Source organism: Lathamus discolor, chromosome 4, assembly GCF_037157495.1.
Source record: "Lathamus discolor isolate bLatDis1 chromosome 4, bLatDis1.hap1, whole genome shotgun sequence".
Taxonomy (NCBI): Eukaryota; Metazoa; Chordata; class Aves; order Psittaciformes; family Psittacidae; genus Lathamus; species Lathamus discolor.
The window spans coordinates 114652033-114668588 of NC_088887.1; the positions used below are offsets into that span (position 1 = coordinate 114652033).

The window sequence follows — 16556 nt, forward strand, 5'->3', positions numbered from 1 at the left end:
GGAAAAAAATTTGAAGGTGTGCATTCAGTTATGTGAGTATATGTCTGGTTAGATACACCGCCCTCTGTTGAGGTACTAACTACTTTGGTATAATGGAACACAGTAGAAAATATCCTCTGATGTCTGATATTGTACAGGGGTTTGTTTGTTTATTTGTTTGTTTTCCTGGAAACTTCACTGAAGCAAAGCACTAGGCAGTATCTACACGGAGATAAAATGAATTACTTAATTCTCATCTGCACAGTAATAATATTAAATTCCCATCTTTTCAAGGGAAATAAAAAAAAAAAAAAAAGGAAGAAAAACTGGCATGGAATTGTGTGAACTTATAACAACTGCCTTACGTAATCAAGCATCAAATGTTTTATACTCTCTAGGTTTCTATTTCCTAAACTTGAAGGAGCTTTCTGTAGGTTTTATTAGTCAAGATAATTTGCTGCTCCAAATCAGCATCCAAGCCTGCAAAGATACATTTTAACAAACTGTGTATTATTTGTAAGCAGTTATTAAATAATTCTTCAAAGTTTCTAATGCATTACAAAGGCAGTTAATGAAATTATGAGTAATTTTTTTTTTTCCTGCTAAAACTTTTTATCTCAGCTAGAATTTTAGAGTGTTTTTATAACCCAACTTGAAGTAAAATCTAATTGTATGAAATGACGGATTGTCAAGGACATCTGAACAAGTGAGGTATTCATTTTATTCAGAATCCATTGAAGGATTTCTTGATGTTTTTATTTAATTTGCTTCATATCACGGAGCTAAGTTCCCCTTTGAGACACATACAAAAGAAATAGAAGACTAATAAAAGCCCAGGAAGTTCTTACATTTTTGCAGTTTGACAGAAAGCCTTAATTTCATTTGGTTTCTTCCCCATAGACAGAGACCAATGTTGGTACAAGAGTGTTTTTTGTCACAAGCTGTCCAGTCTCCATGGTACAGGTACTCTTTATATATCAAAATCAGTAAATGACAGTAAGTGCATGAAGTTGAAATGTGAGTTAATGATACGTATGTCCATATGAGAATACAGACTAGTTTTATTTATATTGTGGCTATGTAAAAGCTGTTTAAAAACACATGCTCTTCCTGTGGCTTCTGACAAATCTGTTTTCTACTTTTTAAATAATAAAAAAGCTTAAAAAGCCATATTCAAAATCATGTAACTCGGCAACATTGTTTAAAACAAATCTTCAGCTGCTTAGATGTTCTTAATTTCTCCCTTATTAGGGTCCATCCTCAGCTGTTTCTTTCTCCACAAATTACTCTAATTTTCTTTAACTTTACTGGGCACTTCTTTCAGCAGCTATATTATCCCTTATTTTGAAGTATAATGTATACGTATTTTCAAAATTCTGTCATCACCCTTTTTTATCTGCCAATGAACAAGACAATATAACCTAACGCAATTTCTATCACAAAGAAAACGCACACTACCATTACCGGAACTTTTATATTAGTTTTTAAAAGGCCCATATTATTGCATTCTGTGGAGGAAGTAGAACTTCCTAAGATTGCAGAAGTCATAAATCATAAATATGATTTTGCAACCAGAATTTTCCTGAATGTTTTTTCAAGGTAGGCTTGTGGAGACTGCAAAGTTAGGCAGTCTGGGTCTCTTCACTGAGAAACTTGCTCAGTCATGTAGGAAATCAAGCAGTCTACTAAGAAGTACTAAATAACTTAATTGGAATAAAGGGGCTTTTTAGATATTCCAACAGGTAAAAATTAAGGCATGGAAGCCTGGTAGAAATTATGCATGTGACAAAAAATGAACTGCGAAACTGTTGAGGAGCAGTTCATCCATGTACAAATGCCTCCCCAATACTCCAGCACAGATCAGGAGGCTGGATTATGACAGTTCTATGACAGCCAGCCGTGAAATACGAATTTGCTTGAGGCTGGTATATACTACCCACTTGACATTTAGAAAAATCTGTGCAGTTTTCCTTCACAGATTGTGTTTCTTAGCTCAGAGATGTAGACTGCTACCTTTATTCTTATTTACTCTATTTCTTAAAATCTGTTGTGTGCCTATGTACTGTTAGTATGATACGGATATTTAATTGTTGAATTTCTGCACAAAGCTGGACCAAATAGAAGCATATACCGTCGATTTTGTTGTTTGTTTGTTTGTTTTAAATCAGTAAAACTAAACACTTGAAACTCAATAATTAACATAGGTACTAAACCAGCAAAAGAAAATAGTACATGATACAGTAAAAGATTCAGCTTTTTGCTGCGGAGGCTGCATGCTGTGCAGAGAGAAATTTCAACTTGTTATGATGAACATTAACTTAATTCCATTCTAATCTGTGGAGATATTTTTTACTTACTCTGTTAAACTAAGAAGTCATCTATGTTTATATGCAGCTTCTACAGCACAGGACCAACTTTGGTTCTAGAAAAAGCTATTTGCAAGACAAAAGCCTCAAAGTCTCTTTCTCTCCTCTCTCTATGATCCATGATCAATCTCTCTGATTTATGCAAGTATGGATTCACATATGCTGAATTGCTGAAATGTATTTCTGAAGAACTAGAAAGCATCATTAAATGTAGAACATCTTGGAAAAAGGAAAATATAGACACGGAATTATTAATTATTACTCTCAAAAATAACATGATGTTGACAGAAAAAAAAACCCAAAAGGCAATTATATTGCAATAAATATATATCTTTTAGCTGCAAAAGAGCAAATAACACAATTGTATCTATAGGCAAATATTCTGAAAGAATTGGAGTTACATATCATTTATATTGAAATGTCACACTGTTCCATAAGAAATATTATTGGAAGGTATTTTCTTTCGCTTTGGGTGGGGGGGGGAGGGGGGGGGGCGAATCCTAAGACATTTCTCAATAGTAAGATTTAGGTATTTATTTACAGAAAAAAATACTGCAGTTATATGCCTTGATGAAATCCCAAACTACCTGGGTAACTATTATTATAATCAAAGCTATTGCAGTGCTCTTGGTGGTACTTAATCAGTGTATTGAACTGCAGTGTTGTTTGAAGTGTTACAAGTCTTTAGGGCAGCAACAGGTAAAGTTTTAAGCAATACAAACTCTGCTCAGCTGTCTAACCACGTGTGCCTTGTGTCATCTGAGATGCATGAATGCACCTCTTGGCATCCTGCTGCTGATCTGTATGCCCTGTGTGGTATTTGCCAGTCCCCCTGTGCATGTCTCAGGTGCCTGATGGTGTCTCAGTGTGGCAGGGGCCACCTGTGTTGAGGCAACTGAACAGAGCCCTAAAGAAATAGACATTACTGAGAAAGGAGATTTGCTTCTCTCTGTCAGTGACAGAGCACTAGAATAGCAAGGAGTAACTGTTCTAAATGAAATACATCAGGAGGTGTGAGATTGCACCTCAGCTTTCGGAGGTCTAAATAGTCTCAAAACTGTTAGATGTTTTTAAAGAAACTGTCTCTATGAGCACCTTTCCTTTGCTGGTTGCTGCAGTAAATGCATGCATATATTGAAAAACAATAAAATCATGGTTCTTAAATTAAATAGAATATTTTTGGCTTAGTATTTTTACTTCCATATGGTACCCAGAAATAATGTCTTTCTTACCATCATTTCTCAGTGTCAGAGGTGTAGGAGGACTCAAAACTCTGGCATTTGTCACTGTGTTTTTTACCAGGCATATATAGCTGCCAACATCAGATGTTTGCACCTTGGAGATGTAGAGATTGCCTGTCTCCTGAGAGATGAAGCGTCTGCTGTCTTCTGTCACAAAAGATGGGAATTCATTAAATACCCAGCTATAGATGATCTCTAAAAGAACAGAGAGAGAGAAAAAAAAAAGTGATAGAGTAATTATGGAAACAAGACTCTGTCATCTTAACGGATACACCCAATAAATAAAGTTAATTAATTTTATTGAAATAGTCTAGGAAAGAAAAAAAAAAAAAGCTTTAAACTTCATACTTAATTTAAAATTGAACAGAAGATTTTTTTTTTTTTTTCCTCCCCTTGGAATTTTGCAAATACCATAAATACCAAGTCCACCACTTCCATGGGAAGAAGTATTTAGTTCAGAAAAAATAATCAAATTATTCATTTGACTCAGAGAACATCCATAAAATATTATATAATTCCCTTTTCTAATCATTCAGGTCAAGCCAAAAATAATATAAAAAGCATTCTTTTCTTTACTTGTTCAGATTTACAGAGAAATATATGAAGATGCTTCCTATAGTGCTAGGGATGACTTTGGCAACTATATGCATAAAGAGGTTTTACTTTGAACATCCATTTTTTAAAACCAGCAGATTCTAATAACTGCTTAAGATTTTTTTATAAGTCATATTACTGCACTACACTTCTGTCTTCTACATCTGCTTCTCTGAAGAACCTCAGAACCCTTCCTATATACAGCTTAAGTCCCTACAATAAATGAATAATTCCTTAAACCAAAGCTACCAACTGCCTCACCTCATAATCTGATGGATCAAAGCCATTTTCAAAAATGGTAATCAATCAGTCATTTTTAAAAATGGTAATTAAAACTAGTAGCTTGGTTCTTATTTTTATCCCATGAATCATTTTGTTCGCCTGAAAAGTTTTTCCCTTTATACTCATAATAATTAGTTGAGAAAAAAAGATTATTTCCTATTATTCTGTATGAGGTCACATCATGATTTATTAAAAACCTAGACACATTAATGTCTCAGCATTAGAAGTATCAGTAAAGTTAATGAGATTCTGATTTAGCAGGGAATTCTTTTCAGGGAATTATTCATGTGGGGTTCCACCAATTCAGACTTTAAAGGCGCAACCTTAAGTATACTTTTATACATGCTGTTCTCCTCTCAATCTTATCTTTCAGTGATTCATTTTGTCTTTGCACTTTAAAAATATATTCTTCACTAATTAAACTGGCATATTTGCTATAAGGAATTTCTTCCATAATCTCCTCTCATGATAGTTTTTATGGAATAGACTCCAAAATCACAAAAAACAAAGCTAGTTCAGGTATATAAAGTCTTTACTGCTGCTCCAAAACTCCAAAACACTGCAAAGGGCTCCACTCATATAGTTTCAAGTTTTTAGGCTCAGAATTCTTAGGTGACTACTCTCAGCTTCATCAGCAATACGAAGACAGTAATTGCACATATGTCAGCCTGGTTCCGTCATACTTTTATCCCCACTACAGTCAAAATGTTTTCTTTATATAAAGTTAGTTGGAAAATGAAAGGGTCAAAGGAGTGAGAGGAAACAGCTCAAAAATTATTTTTTTTTTCTGTGCCTTTTTCCGCTAATCATAGGAGAGGAACTGGTATAGCTGTTCACAGTACAGAAAGTGTGAAATACATTAACAGCCTAGTTAAATATATGCCATAGCCAGGAGTGTGGTTTGATTGGAACAGTACGGAAAGCAGTAGAAGTTCCAACTGTTCTTTCAGTCCTTACATTGTACTGTTCACAGAATCACAGAATCACAGAATCCCAAGGGTTGGAAGGGACCTAAAAAGATCATCTAGTCCAACCCCCCTGCAAGAGCAGGGTAACCTACAGTACATCACACAGGAACTTGTCCAGGCGGGCCTTGAATATCTCCAGTGTAGGAGACTCCACAACCCCCCTGGGCAACCTGTTCCAGTGCTCTGTCACTCTTACAGTAAAGAAGTTCTTCCTGATGTTAACGTGGAACTTCCTATGTTCCAGTTTACACCCATTGCCCCTTGTCCTATCACTGGATATCACTGAAAAAAGCCTAGCTCCATCATCCTGACACCTACCCTTTACATATTTGTAAACATTGATGAGGTCACCCCTCAGTCTCCTCTTCTCCAAGCTAAAGAGACCCAGCTCCCTCAGCCCTCATACAATGGTCAGAAAGTAACAGCAAAGCACAATGACTGCTTTTTAACCAATATAAGACAACAGTTTAAGTAGATCACAACAGTGATGCACAGATGCAGGATGTTCTGGATTAATTCTGAAGAAGTTCTGTCTAGTTTTTGAGTCAGATGAAAATTTTCTCATGAAAAAATGATGGAATTAGTGCAAAAATGCTATGTTAAAGGATTAACCATATTTACCTGACAGTAGAGAAAGACTTCTCCAAAATAGGGTAATTAAGCTACTGTCCTGGGTTCAGCAGGAGATTTTTCCCAGAGGCTGGTGCATTCCATGTTAGTCCTGAACCCAGGACAGCTGCACACACTGACTTTTTGCTTGAAACCTTTTTCAGAGCTAGTTGTAATTCTGAGAGGTTACACAAAACCCTGAGGAATTCAGGGCCCATAGAAAGTCCCCAAGCGTTCAAAAGTTCCAAAGGCAAAATACTAGTGAGCCCCAAAATTTCATTGCCACTTCTGTTATCATGTCTTACCTGGTAGAAATGATTCATGGCTGCATAAAATTCTACAAAGTGACAATGAACATACAAGTTCAAAGCAAACGCACAGGTTTTAACCGAAGACACCTGTTACCAATTCAGATGGAAAGTAATCAGCCTTACTAGCTGCTCTGGCTTAAAAGTAGTTCAAACCAAATGCAAAGTAGTCATCATTGTGGGTTCATTGGTAGCTCATGTAGAATAGAATTTTCTCCACTTGTAATCTAAAAACCATATGAAGTTAATAATTCATTTATTAATTAGAAATACTCCTAAGGAACAGATTTCAAGCTGTTATTTGTGCATACCTACACCGTCTGTGTTCTGGCCAGGCATCCAGTTTTGTCCACTAGACAAAAGTGCTAACAGTTTACTTTTACATCATTGTCAGTGCACTGACATTGAAGGAATAACTCCTGTTTTTCATTTTTAAACAGCAACATCCTGAGAATGCATTTTTTAAATACTTAAAGACTTCGCATCTGAATGCTCAGCTCTGGAATTGGTCTGGAATTCTGCACCTTTTTTGAAAGTAAAAAGCCCCTTACACACTTTATGAAGTTCCTTTCCTATTAGACCTGGTTAATGAGTTCAGCCAATTGTTAAATATGATTTTTAAGGTTATGTCCATACAGCATGCACAGGCTTCAGTGGAAATATCTCAGGGAAACTCTGCAATTTCCAATGCATTCTATGCCCAACAGTCAGAAACAACCACAGCTGGCTTGGGATCTGGGGTCCCAACAGTCTTTAGCTGGCAGAAATAGATGGATGATCTTGCAGAAGTTATTTTTCAAAAGAGTGTTAAAAGAATGGCTGCAGTTATGGGAAAACGGGTATACCTTGACACTGACCCATTGCACAAATAGTGCACACTTATATATTTGAAGCCGTAGTAGAGGATGGAACATGCACTGGTGTTTGTACTCTGTGGCTCTGACTGTTCCCAGTTTATAGGCCAGCAAAATTAAAATCACAGAATTCATACTGAAGGCTGTCCAAGTACAAAACCTGAGGGGTCGCTTTGTTTTTTGTTTTCTTCTGGTAGTATTGTGAATAAAAGAATACCCAAGCAATTGCAATGATGTATAAAAAAAACTAATAAAGAATGATGGAGAATCAAGATTTAAAACATTGATGTCTATTATAGACAAGTCTGTCATTTACAGCACACGCACAGTCAAATACTCGGCATCAACAATGAACATAGTTACATGACACAAGTCCAACAGCAGTTCAGCACAGGAGAACATGTAAGCTACAAGAAGAGAAGCTTTCATTTAAATATTATCTGAAGCCCCACTCTACCAAAATAGTAAACTGCTGAGTAAACATTTTGAATTTCAGAACAAGAAGACTAAGACCAAACAGATGACACTAGTCCTATTTGTACACAGCTCACTGCAGTTGTCACTGAACTACTTCAAGCCTGTATTTTCATATAATGGTTTATGTTAAAATATTTTAGAATCAATGTCATTTGGCTAAGCACAAAGCACATAACAGGAAACTAAACTCCAGAGTTGCTTCTCAAGCCTGCCAGGTAAACAAATGATCTGCAAGAGATTTTGAAGATAAAAAGTCAGTGCTACTAAAATCTAAGTAAGAAAGACAAACTACAACTGCAAAATCAGAAAGAAATTATTCTAGATGTGAACCTTCTGCGGTTATCTCCTTTTGAGAAAAAAATGATTGCTTATGCTGTGCTCTTCTGCTTTCAATAAGGGAAAAAGTTGAAATGAAAATATGAAACCTAATACTGCAGTATACAGAAATTTGGAATATCTTTACAAAACATATGCTGAGTTTTATTTTCTATTTTTATGCCCAGCTATTGCATTTTTCATGTGACACCTATGCCAAAACCACCCAGATGATGCAGAGACCTTCTTGGAAATTACAGTTGACTGCCAACACAAAAGGAACTTTTATGCAGATACTATTCATCAACACAAACAGAAACAGAGCGTAAAAAGGCAAAGAAATTATGAATTATAGAAGCAGTTATAAATTGGCATTCTCATGTGGCTTGGCCTGAAGGACTCTTCTGCTGGGAAGTTCTGTCTCGGTGAAAAAATTATTTAAGTAGTTTTGGTAACTGCAAAACTGGTATTTCTCTTTATGAATGACCAGCCTTGTTTGCAGAAGAATGTCTCCAAGAAGCTTTGTATATATTTTCTGAAGGTTATTTGGAAACCTTTCCAAATGTCCAATTGTTTCTGTGTTTTATTAAGTACTTTTTAGTGGGTTGTGTAAGTGAAAATCTGGGTCACTTGGTGATAAAGTAGTGAGACGAGACCATCTATCTCCTGCCAAAATGAATTTATAGTGTGAAATCTTGTTTACTATAATTTCTTAAATGATTTTTGTAGATCTATTTTCTCTGTTTAACAACACTAATTTCTGAACTGTCATAATGTGAAGTACTTCCCATAATGGATGATGCTGGCATACTGACATATCAGCATTTTTGTTAGTGCTGTATTGTGTTTCTGGAGATATCATTCTGATGCAGAAAATGTCAGTACTATGGTAATGCAAAATGTTTCTGTCACTGTGGGTCAGTAAGAAATAAACCCTCAAGTATTGTAACGAGAGCTGTGCTGGAATCAGTCAGATAGCACCAGATATTCACTCCTGTGTTTGTTAGTGCCTGAATGTTTCCCAGATTTGCTTCAGGGCTTTTTTTTTTCCTAAGAAATTGCTTGTTTCAGCCTTTTAACATGAGGTTTCTGGACAGCCTTTTCATCAGTGTTTTGAGCTAAGTGGTATTCCGGGTGGCAAGCAAAGACATAGCAAGAAAATTGCCACAGAAAGTCCCTTAAGGCCACCCAAAACTTAAACATACGGTCAATACAACGGTTAAATATTTCATCAATGTCATCAAATCCTGCAAACACGCATCCCATAATTGTGTTTTCTGCAGAGTTATGGAGTTCATACAAGAAACAAGACTGGTTTGTATATTCTATTTGTGATGCAGTGGGAGATACAGTACTACATCTTCTTCAGTATCCTGATGGGAAAATACATTCCTCTTTCTCTGTTTAGGATTTCCTCCGATTACTCCAATTTCACAAGATGGCAGTATTTGATGAATAAATGGCACTGATGCCCAATGACATCCAAAATCTGAGATAATCTGGGATTTTTAGCAACTCTGGAGAAGTTACTTCTTTTCTTTTTTTTTTTTTTTTTTTTTTTTTTTTAATAAGCAGCAAAACCTGCACTCATAATCACAGGCTGAATTTACTATAAATAGCTACAAATCATGAAATTTGCATGTTGGCTTTGCTTTACCATTCAGAAATATTTTGTTTACATAAAATAAATTAGCAAGAAAACTATATACCTAGAACTCCCCTGCTGAAAATATGAAACCTTGTTTTATCTCAAGCCCAGTTTTCACCTTTATCATCACTGTCACTGTCTGGATATTGTGTGCACCAGCCACAGAATTAGGGTGCAATATGCATCACTCTCTAATGATGGAGAATGCTTCACATTCAAAGGGGAAAAGGCTTATTTTTATCTCAGATGAATGATAGCAATGGATTGTTCCTCCAGCCTCCCACCATGGCCAGATAAATAATTTTGGTACATTTCTTTGTGCGGCTGTGGCTTATTATCAGTACTCATTAATCCTCCAAGAAAATACTTAATGAAGAAAATTTTTTTGTTGCATTGTAATTCATGCACATAGAGCAAACAGATATTGTCAATTTACCAGCTAGTAATGAAACTGCTTCTTTTCTGCTTTGGGGGCTCTGTATCTACTGCTCACTTACCTGAAACACAATTCTGCCAATCAATATAGTCTCATTCATACATCTGACACGTATGAAATGTAGCCAGCCATTGAAACATGTGAAGACCGATGAAATCTCTTTCTCATAGATATGTTCTTTAAAGAAAGTACATAGCATATAGCAAAAATACAGCTTCTGGGAAAAGATGCTAGACTATTAAGCATATTTGAGTTCATTGGCATGATTTCCATTTTTTTTTTTTTAATATTCTGTTCCAGAAAGAATCAAAATATTGTGATCAAAAAGAACTCAAAACCATATAAGCTTATTCAGGCCTTTCTTTTGCCCTCAGGGAAGATCAGAAATTCTCAGCCAAATCTTTAAAAATGTCCAGTGAGTTATATTCCTAAATTTAGATCTTCAGAATGATCTATTTCATTGCTCAGTTAATACTTTGACTGTTGTCATTAATAGTTGTGCATATATTCTTTCAATACTGTTTATTACTTATTCAACTTACTGTAGAGAAAGTATAGAAAATGCTTTGTTGATGACCTATATTAAACTTTTACAGTTACAATGGAAGACCATTATCCTTGTGTATACCAGGCCTCTGTTTTCAAGGCCAGATCAGCCAAATCTCTACCTTTTCCATAACAGTTATGATTTCAAATGCTCTACTTAGTTTTATTGTCATCTCAACTGCTTTTCTACAGTGGCCAATGTGAAGGATGAGTCATTTGTAAACTGTGATTTTGGTAACTTATTATTAGAACCTTTTTTAATGATGCGAACGTGTTGAACGTGCAGTAATACAAGTTGATTGTTTCTTAATTTGAATGAACAAGAATTCTGTGGTAATGACAAACTATTGCACCCATATGAGAAGTGTGGAATTGGAAAAATAGTGAGAATATTGTTTAAGGCTCAGAAAAACACATCAATGCATAGAATAATTATAAGCAGGAATTATTTTCTCTGGTAAAGTGTTCAACAAAAGTTCTGTGTTTTTTTTTTCCTTTTTTTTCTATCACACTTTATATCTTTCTTTTTCTCTGATGATGCTAAGATACTGGATTTTCTCTACCTTTTAATGGCACTGGTGCTATAGTTACTACAGCATGCTCTACTTCTTAGCTAAGTTTGCCGCAGGGGTGAGCACAATGAAAAGCCATACTCCAGAGCACTGTTACCTGCAGTGAATCCCAGAATCTTGTACCAAGTGAGCTGCTGCATGACATGGAAATTTCATTTTATGACTTTTGAATTAGAGTAATGCATTTAACAGATTAATGCATTTAATAGATTAATGCACTTCAAAGGTAGGACATCCATAAAAAAAAAAAAAAAAAAAAAAAAACAAACCCCAAACCACACCAAAACCTCAAATTAATTATAGGATATTCATCATTCAAATCTGTCAATTGCAAATAGTTTTTATCTTTTCCATCTGAGAGATGCAAAATCTCTGCAGCCCTAGCTTTCCTCTACTCATCATTTAGCAACAGAAGGTCTGTTAAGCAGGTTCTGTAATTTAGCTGAAAATCCTAGTACTCCAGTTATCAGACTATCAGTCTCTCAAGGAGTTTATGTGTATGTTTTAGCTTGCTTTTTTTTGTGCTTCCAAGAAAGAAAACGGATTTGTCACTTTATGTTACACAATGCCAGGAAGGATTAATAATAACAGAAATACCTATTTTATGTAATTTCAGGTTTCTGGATGTAGAAATGAAAATAAAAGTGTAATGCAGTTCTAGTTTATACTTCAGAACACTATCTTTTCTAACAGCCTTCACCATTCTTCACATGCAGTTGTTGTCATAGGAATTATACCATATTGGCAAAAAATTGGTACTCGGGGTCCATAGAGTTGCCTTTGAATGGCTGTACATACTGAACTTCAGATACACACTTCTCTGCTTTGTATTTTCTTGGTGGCAGGGGTTTTAATACAAATTTAAAGGCTTTTGTTGAGTCCATCTGCAGGTCAATGTTTGGTGAATTGCACCATGGCACAATATGATTGCTGGATCTTCCTTTGGCCTGCTCCTTTGTTCCTATGGTATTTATTATCATAAGATCTCAAATCAAAAACAGCACCATTATCATCACTTTCATATAATAAAACTGAAGAAGATGGAAGTGACTTCCCATCAGTCAAGAATTAGGCCATATTTAAAGTGATAGATTATTTTTTTCACCTTCATAAAAAAAACCCTCAAAATGCAGATGAAGAAAAAGATAAGTCACATTAGCAAACTGCCATAGAATGCTGATAATGGTGTTCAACCATGTTTTACAAATAAATCACTAGAAATAACCTCAGCAACAATAAATAATTTAAAATTTAGCAATGCAGAGACTCTTACCTGTTTCTACACATAGACAACACTCTGTTAAGTCCCTGTGTACATTGTTCTGTACTACTGAAAACCCAGTGAACTGCTTCCATCCATCTTCTACTTTTCACATAGTTGTTATTTTGAGACAATACATAGCCTTCTGTTGTCTTACTTTCAGCCTAGGGCAGTGTCCCGTGATTACAATCTCTCCTTCTCAACCGCTTAGCAATAGCAAAGTGACACCTGCTGTATCAGTTTACATATACATAAGAGAAATCTTATTCTTAAAGTAATGCCAACATCAGGCAATTCTGCTTCCTTTATGTATATGCTTAGTTTTAGGAAGATTAACTAGGTTTCCTAAACCCCTTTCTCTTTTAGGCTTGAAGCACAATGCTGTAAAGTCAAAAGAACTTGGCTGTGTATCAGGGTAATTTTAGTTTTTTCTTGAATTTTTCTATGATGTAGATCACCCTCTGTTACCCTCCATAAAACTGGTAGTGCTCTTTCCTTCCATCTTCATTTGGCACAGCTGAAAATGGACTCTTCAGGATTGAACTACACGGTAGTTTGCTAAACTCCTAATGGGACTTAGGGTGGCAGGAAAAGCCACATTAAGACAAGCCCTTCATCAGATTGTCTCTGTCCTTTTCATTCTCCCTTCTTCACGAATTTGTGTCCCTGCAGTCTCCAATAGAAGACTTTCATAACTATTGAAAGAGGAAATGAGACGAAAATTAACATTTCAATAAATCAATAAATGAAATGAGAATTTCCACATAATAATAGCATCAACACAACAGGAATTGTATTAGCTGGTTAATGAAGTCATCAGCAGAGATTTTAACAATATTGGAGCACAGCAGAAGAACACAGGAGATAGAAGTGGGCAAACAAATTATCAGAATTAAGTGTGGTATCGGTTATTACATTGTTAAAAAGATGGCATTGTGATAAAAAAATGTGTCACTTTTCCACTCTTACTGCTCAGGAAAACATCTTTTGTTGTCAGAAGATAAAGGACCCACTTGTACTGCTGCACAGGGCTTGGATTCGTCTCTAATCATTCAGTTCTTTTGTCCTGTACTCTATGATAATATGCTTCTTTCTATTCAGTCATTTCTACTTGAAAAATCCAAGCAATGGCCTTTAACGTATTCACTGTTAAGTCATAACTACTTTCATGCCAGTTACAATTGTACTGTGTAGGACAAACGAACATAAGTACAGCCAGATATGTTATTTCTAAACAATTTCTATTTTCCCCTCTGAAAAACAAAAATGAAAGATATCCCAACTAGAATAGTTTTTAGATCACTTCATTTATTTAGGACAATCTTCCTGAACTTTTTAAATTAAAATCTATGTTTCATTAAGCATTTTATCACCTCAAATGTCTGTAAGCTTACTTTTATATCATACTTAGAAAACAAGGAATAACTGACTTTATTACATAGGGAAACTTGCTAATGGCATCTTACAGAACTCAGATCAGTTCAGTCCGAAGCCTCCTCCTAAATCAAGACCAGACCAATCTCCTAACATTTTCAGCAGTCATGTCTACCAGAATCACCACTGAATTAAGTCAGTCATGCCTAGTCTGGTAAGAGTTATATTTTCTGAAAACTCCACTGTTTTCATCATTATTTTTATCCTTTAATATTTTGCCACAATGGTAATAGAGGGAAAAAGCTGGACTCCAGACCCTTGGAAATAAATCCTTTCTCATCTCTTCCTCCTTCTTGTCTTTCTTCTTGCTTCAGCTATGTGATCAGTATTTTATTTCTGGCTTCTTCTCCCTACTTACATTGATTAACATGTGCACTCTCACTCTATTTTTTTTCTGTGGTGTGAAGTGGATATGTAATTGGGATTAATTAGGAATTTTCTATCTATCTGAAACAAAATGGGCTTTCTGACATTTAACTAACTGAAATGTCTGTAAAATGGTATTGTTGCAGCCACTAACTTAGTAAAACATCAGAAATAAATAGCAAATGTATTCTAATAAGAAGGTCAATGAGAGGGTTAATTTTGCAAAAGCCCTGTACCTCTGTGACTGTAACTGCTAAAATCTGTTAATGTTGGGCTCCTGCTATTTCAGAAGTTATGTAGCCTTCACTACAGAAAAAGTTTCTGACACTTTAATTGCTACCTTTGCAATATTAGTTCCAAAAATATGGTTGAGATACCGTGAATATACACTTCTGTTAAACCTGGCATGACAATGCTGTCTTGTTTAATCATTAGACTGAGAAGCTCCTGATTGTTAAGTCTATTTTGCTGGGACATCTCTGTAACAGGCTAGTAACTTGTCTCTAGGAAAGAGCAGCTTGCCCACTCCAGAAACTTTTCATCAGTACTGTCCCATTTGTCAAGCTGTAGACTAACAGCCACATAGGCAACAGAGCACGATCCTGAGCACCAACATACTCAATGCATTTTTTAAGTTAATGTATCTCCTGTGCCTCCTCCCCCTTCTCCTGGTATCTCTTTTCACTTTAATTCTCCTGAACTGGCAGCTGAGTTAATACTTGTTGACAACAGTGTGGCTGTGAAACTACAGGACACGTCCCTTAAGCAGAGCCCTGTCAGGGCTGCCCCTTCATCCAATACTGTGCACTGCCTTAATTGGCCAAGGTCAACCAGCTTTCTTTCACTACATTTTCATAGTCCCTGAGGGGAAGAACAGCTCCAGCGAGTGTCTAGGGACACAGAACTTCGAGTTTCTAGTGTAGCTCAGCACATTTTTTTAAAGAATTACTGGTGTTTTTAAGGGGGTTGTAACATTTGGAAAAGTGGTTTTTAGAAACAGAAAATTACATGTTCTATGGAAGAATTTACTACAGTTGGACCAGTAACACATTTCTGTCTAGTTATTACTTTTCAAATTATTTTTAAGAAGCAGAAAATAAGAGAAAATCTAGACTTCTATGTTAACAAAGTTCAAATTGATAATAATTATTTTTCTACTATATTTCTATATTTCTACTACATGGACATTGCCTAGAATTTGGGGCATAAACAGGGCATCAAAATGTGCTTAAAATCTAATAACAACACATTGTCAAAAGACTGGGAGTACTTCCTTATTGGCAAGCATATCTTGTAACAATGCTACCCTACAGAAAATTCTTTCATTCACAAACTCTTAAATTTCATAGCCTCAGATGCATGGCTTCAACAAGATTGAGAAAGGAAACCCCATAAAGTGCTCCAGGGAAGCCAGCATCAAAATTACTGCTTATGTATTGAGTAATGAAAAGAGCATAGAAGGAAAAACACTTAATTGCATTTGTGCATTCTATGATGCTATAATGAAAACTACAGGCACAGTCATCAATCAGTTACACAGATAAAGAATACAGATTCCTCTGCTGAGCTGTATTGGAGGCCATGGACATTCGTTTAATGACAGCACATATGTGAATTAGTATTACAGACAAGAAAATTTTAAAAGCAGCCTTCTAAAACTGATAGAGGATCCAAGAGGGAAACATCTTCCAGGGAAAAAAGTGGGTGAAAAGATGAGATGACCTATGGAATTAACCCAGAATTAGGACAGGAATATAGAGTTTAAAGGACTGTGAACCTATCTTCTGACTGTGAACCTATCTTCTAACACCTTTTTTTTTTTTTCTCTCCTATTGAAAAGCAAAGTACACAAGCTTCATTAGCATTCAAGTCAAATAAACATAAAAATAGAGTAAAAACGAAGAGGGACGTACATGAACACTTCAACTCTTGACAGTTAACTCATTCTGTTGATACATGTGCCTGTCAAAATAGTGGTTTTAAAACATTTTATATGCACATTATGATAATTCAGAAGTTATGGACATGTAAAGAAATGATAGAGAAGCTGTGCTACTTTGTCTTCCATGTATGATCTATTCAGATTTTACTAAAGAAACTTCTATTTCCTATACACTTGGCACTTATTCCTTAAGTGGCCTGTTTCCATTGCTCAGCATCCTGCTCTCACAATGAATTGAAATGAATAAAAAACAGTTGCATGCAATTACAAGAGATCAAAACACGATTAAGATGGGTGTCCTGTATGTCTTCATATGTATATCCTGTATGTCTTCATCCTTTACTACAGATCGACTGTT

The 16556-nt window shown here is 35.6% G+C and overlaps 1 protein-coding gene across 1 annotated transcript in view; it reads right to left on the reverse strand.

The window, feature by feature from the left end:
* CNTN5 (contactin 5) overlaps positions 1-16556 on the reverse strand; it is a 234548-nt gene that overhangs the window by 151603 nt on the left and 66389 nt on the right. Inside the window, exon 5 of the mRNA XM_065678713.1 lies at positions 3578-3781. Coding sequence (XP_065534785.1) covers positions 3578-3781 — 204 coding nt within the window. The remainder of the gene's footprint in view (positions 1-3577; positions 3782-16556) is intronic.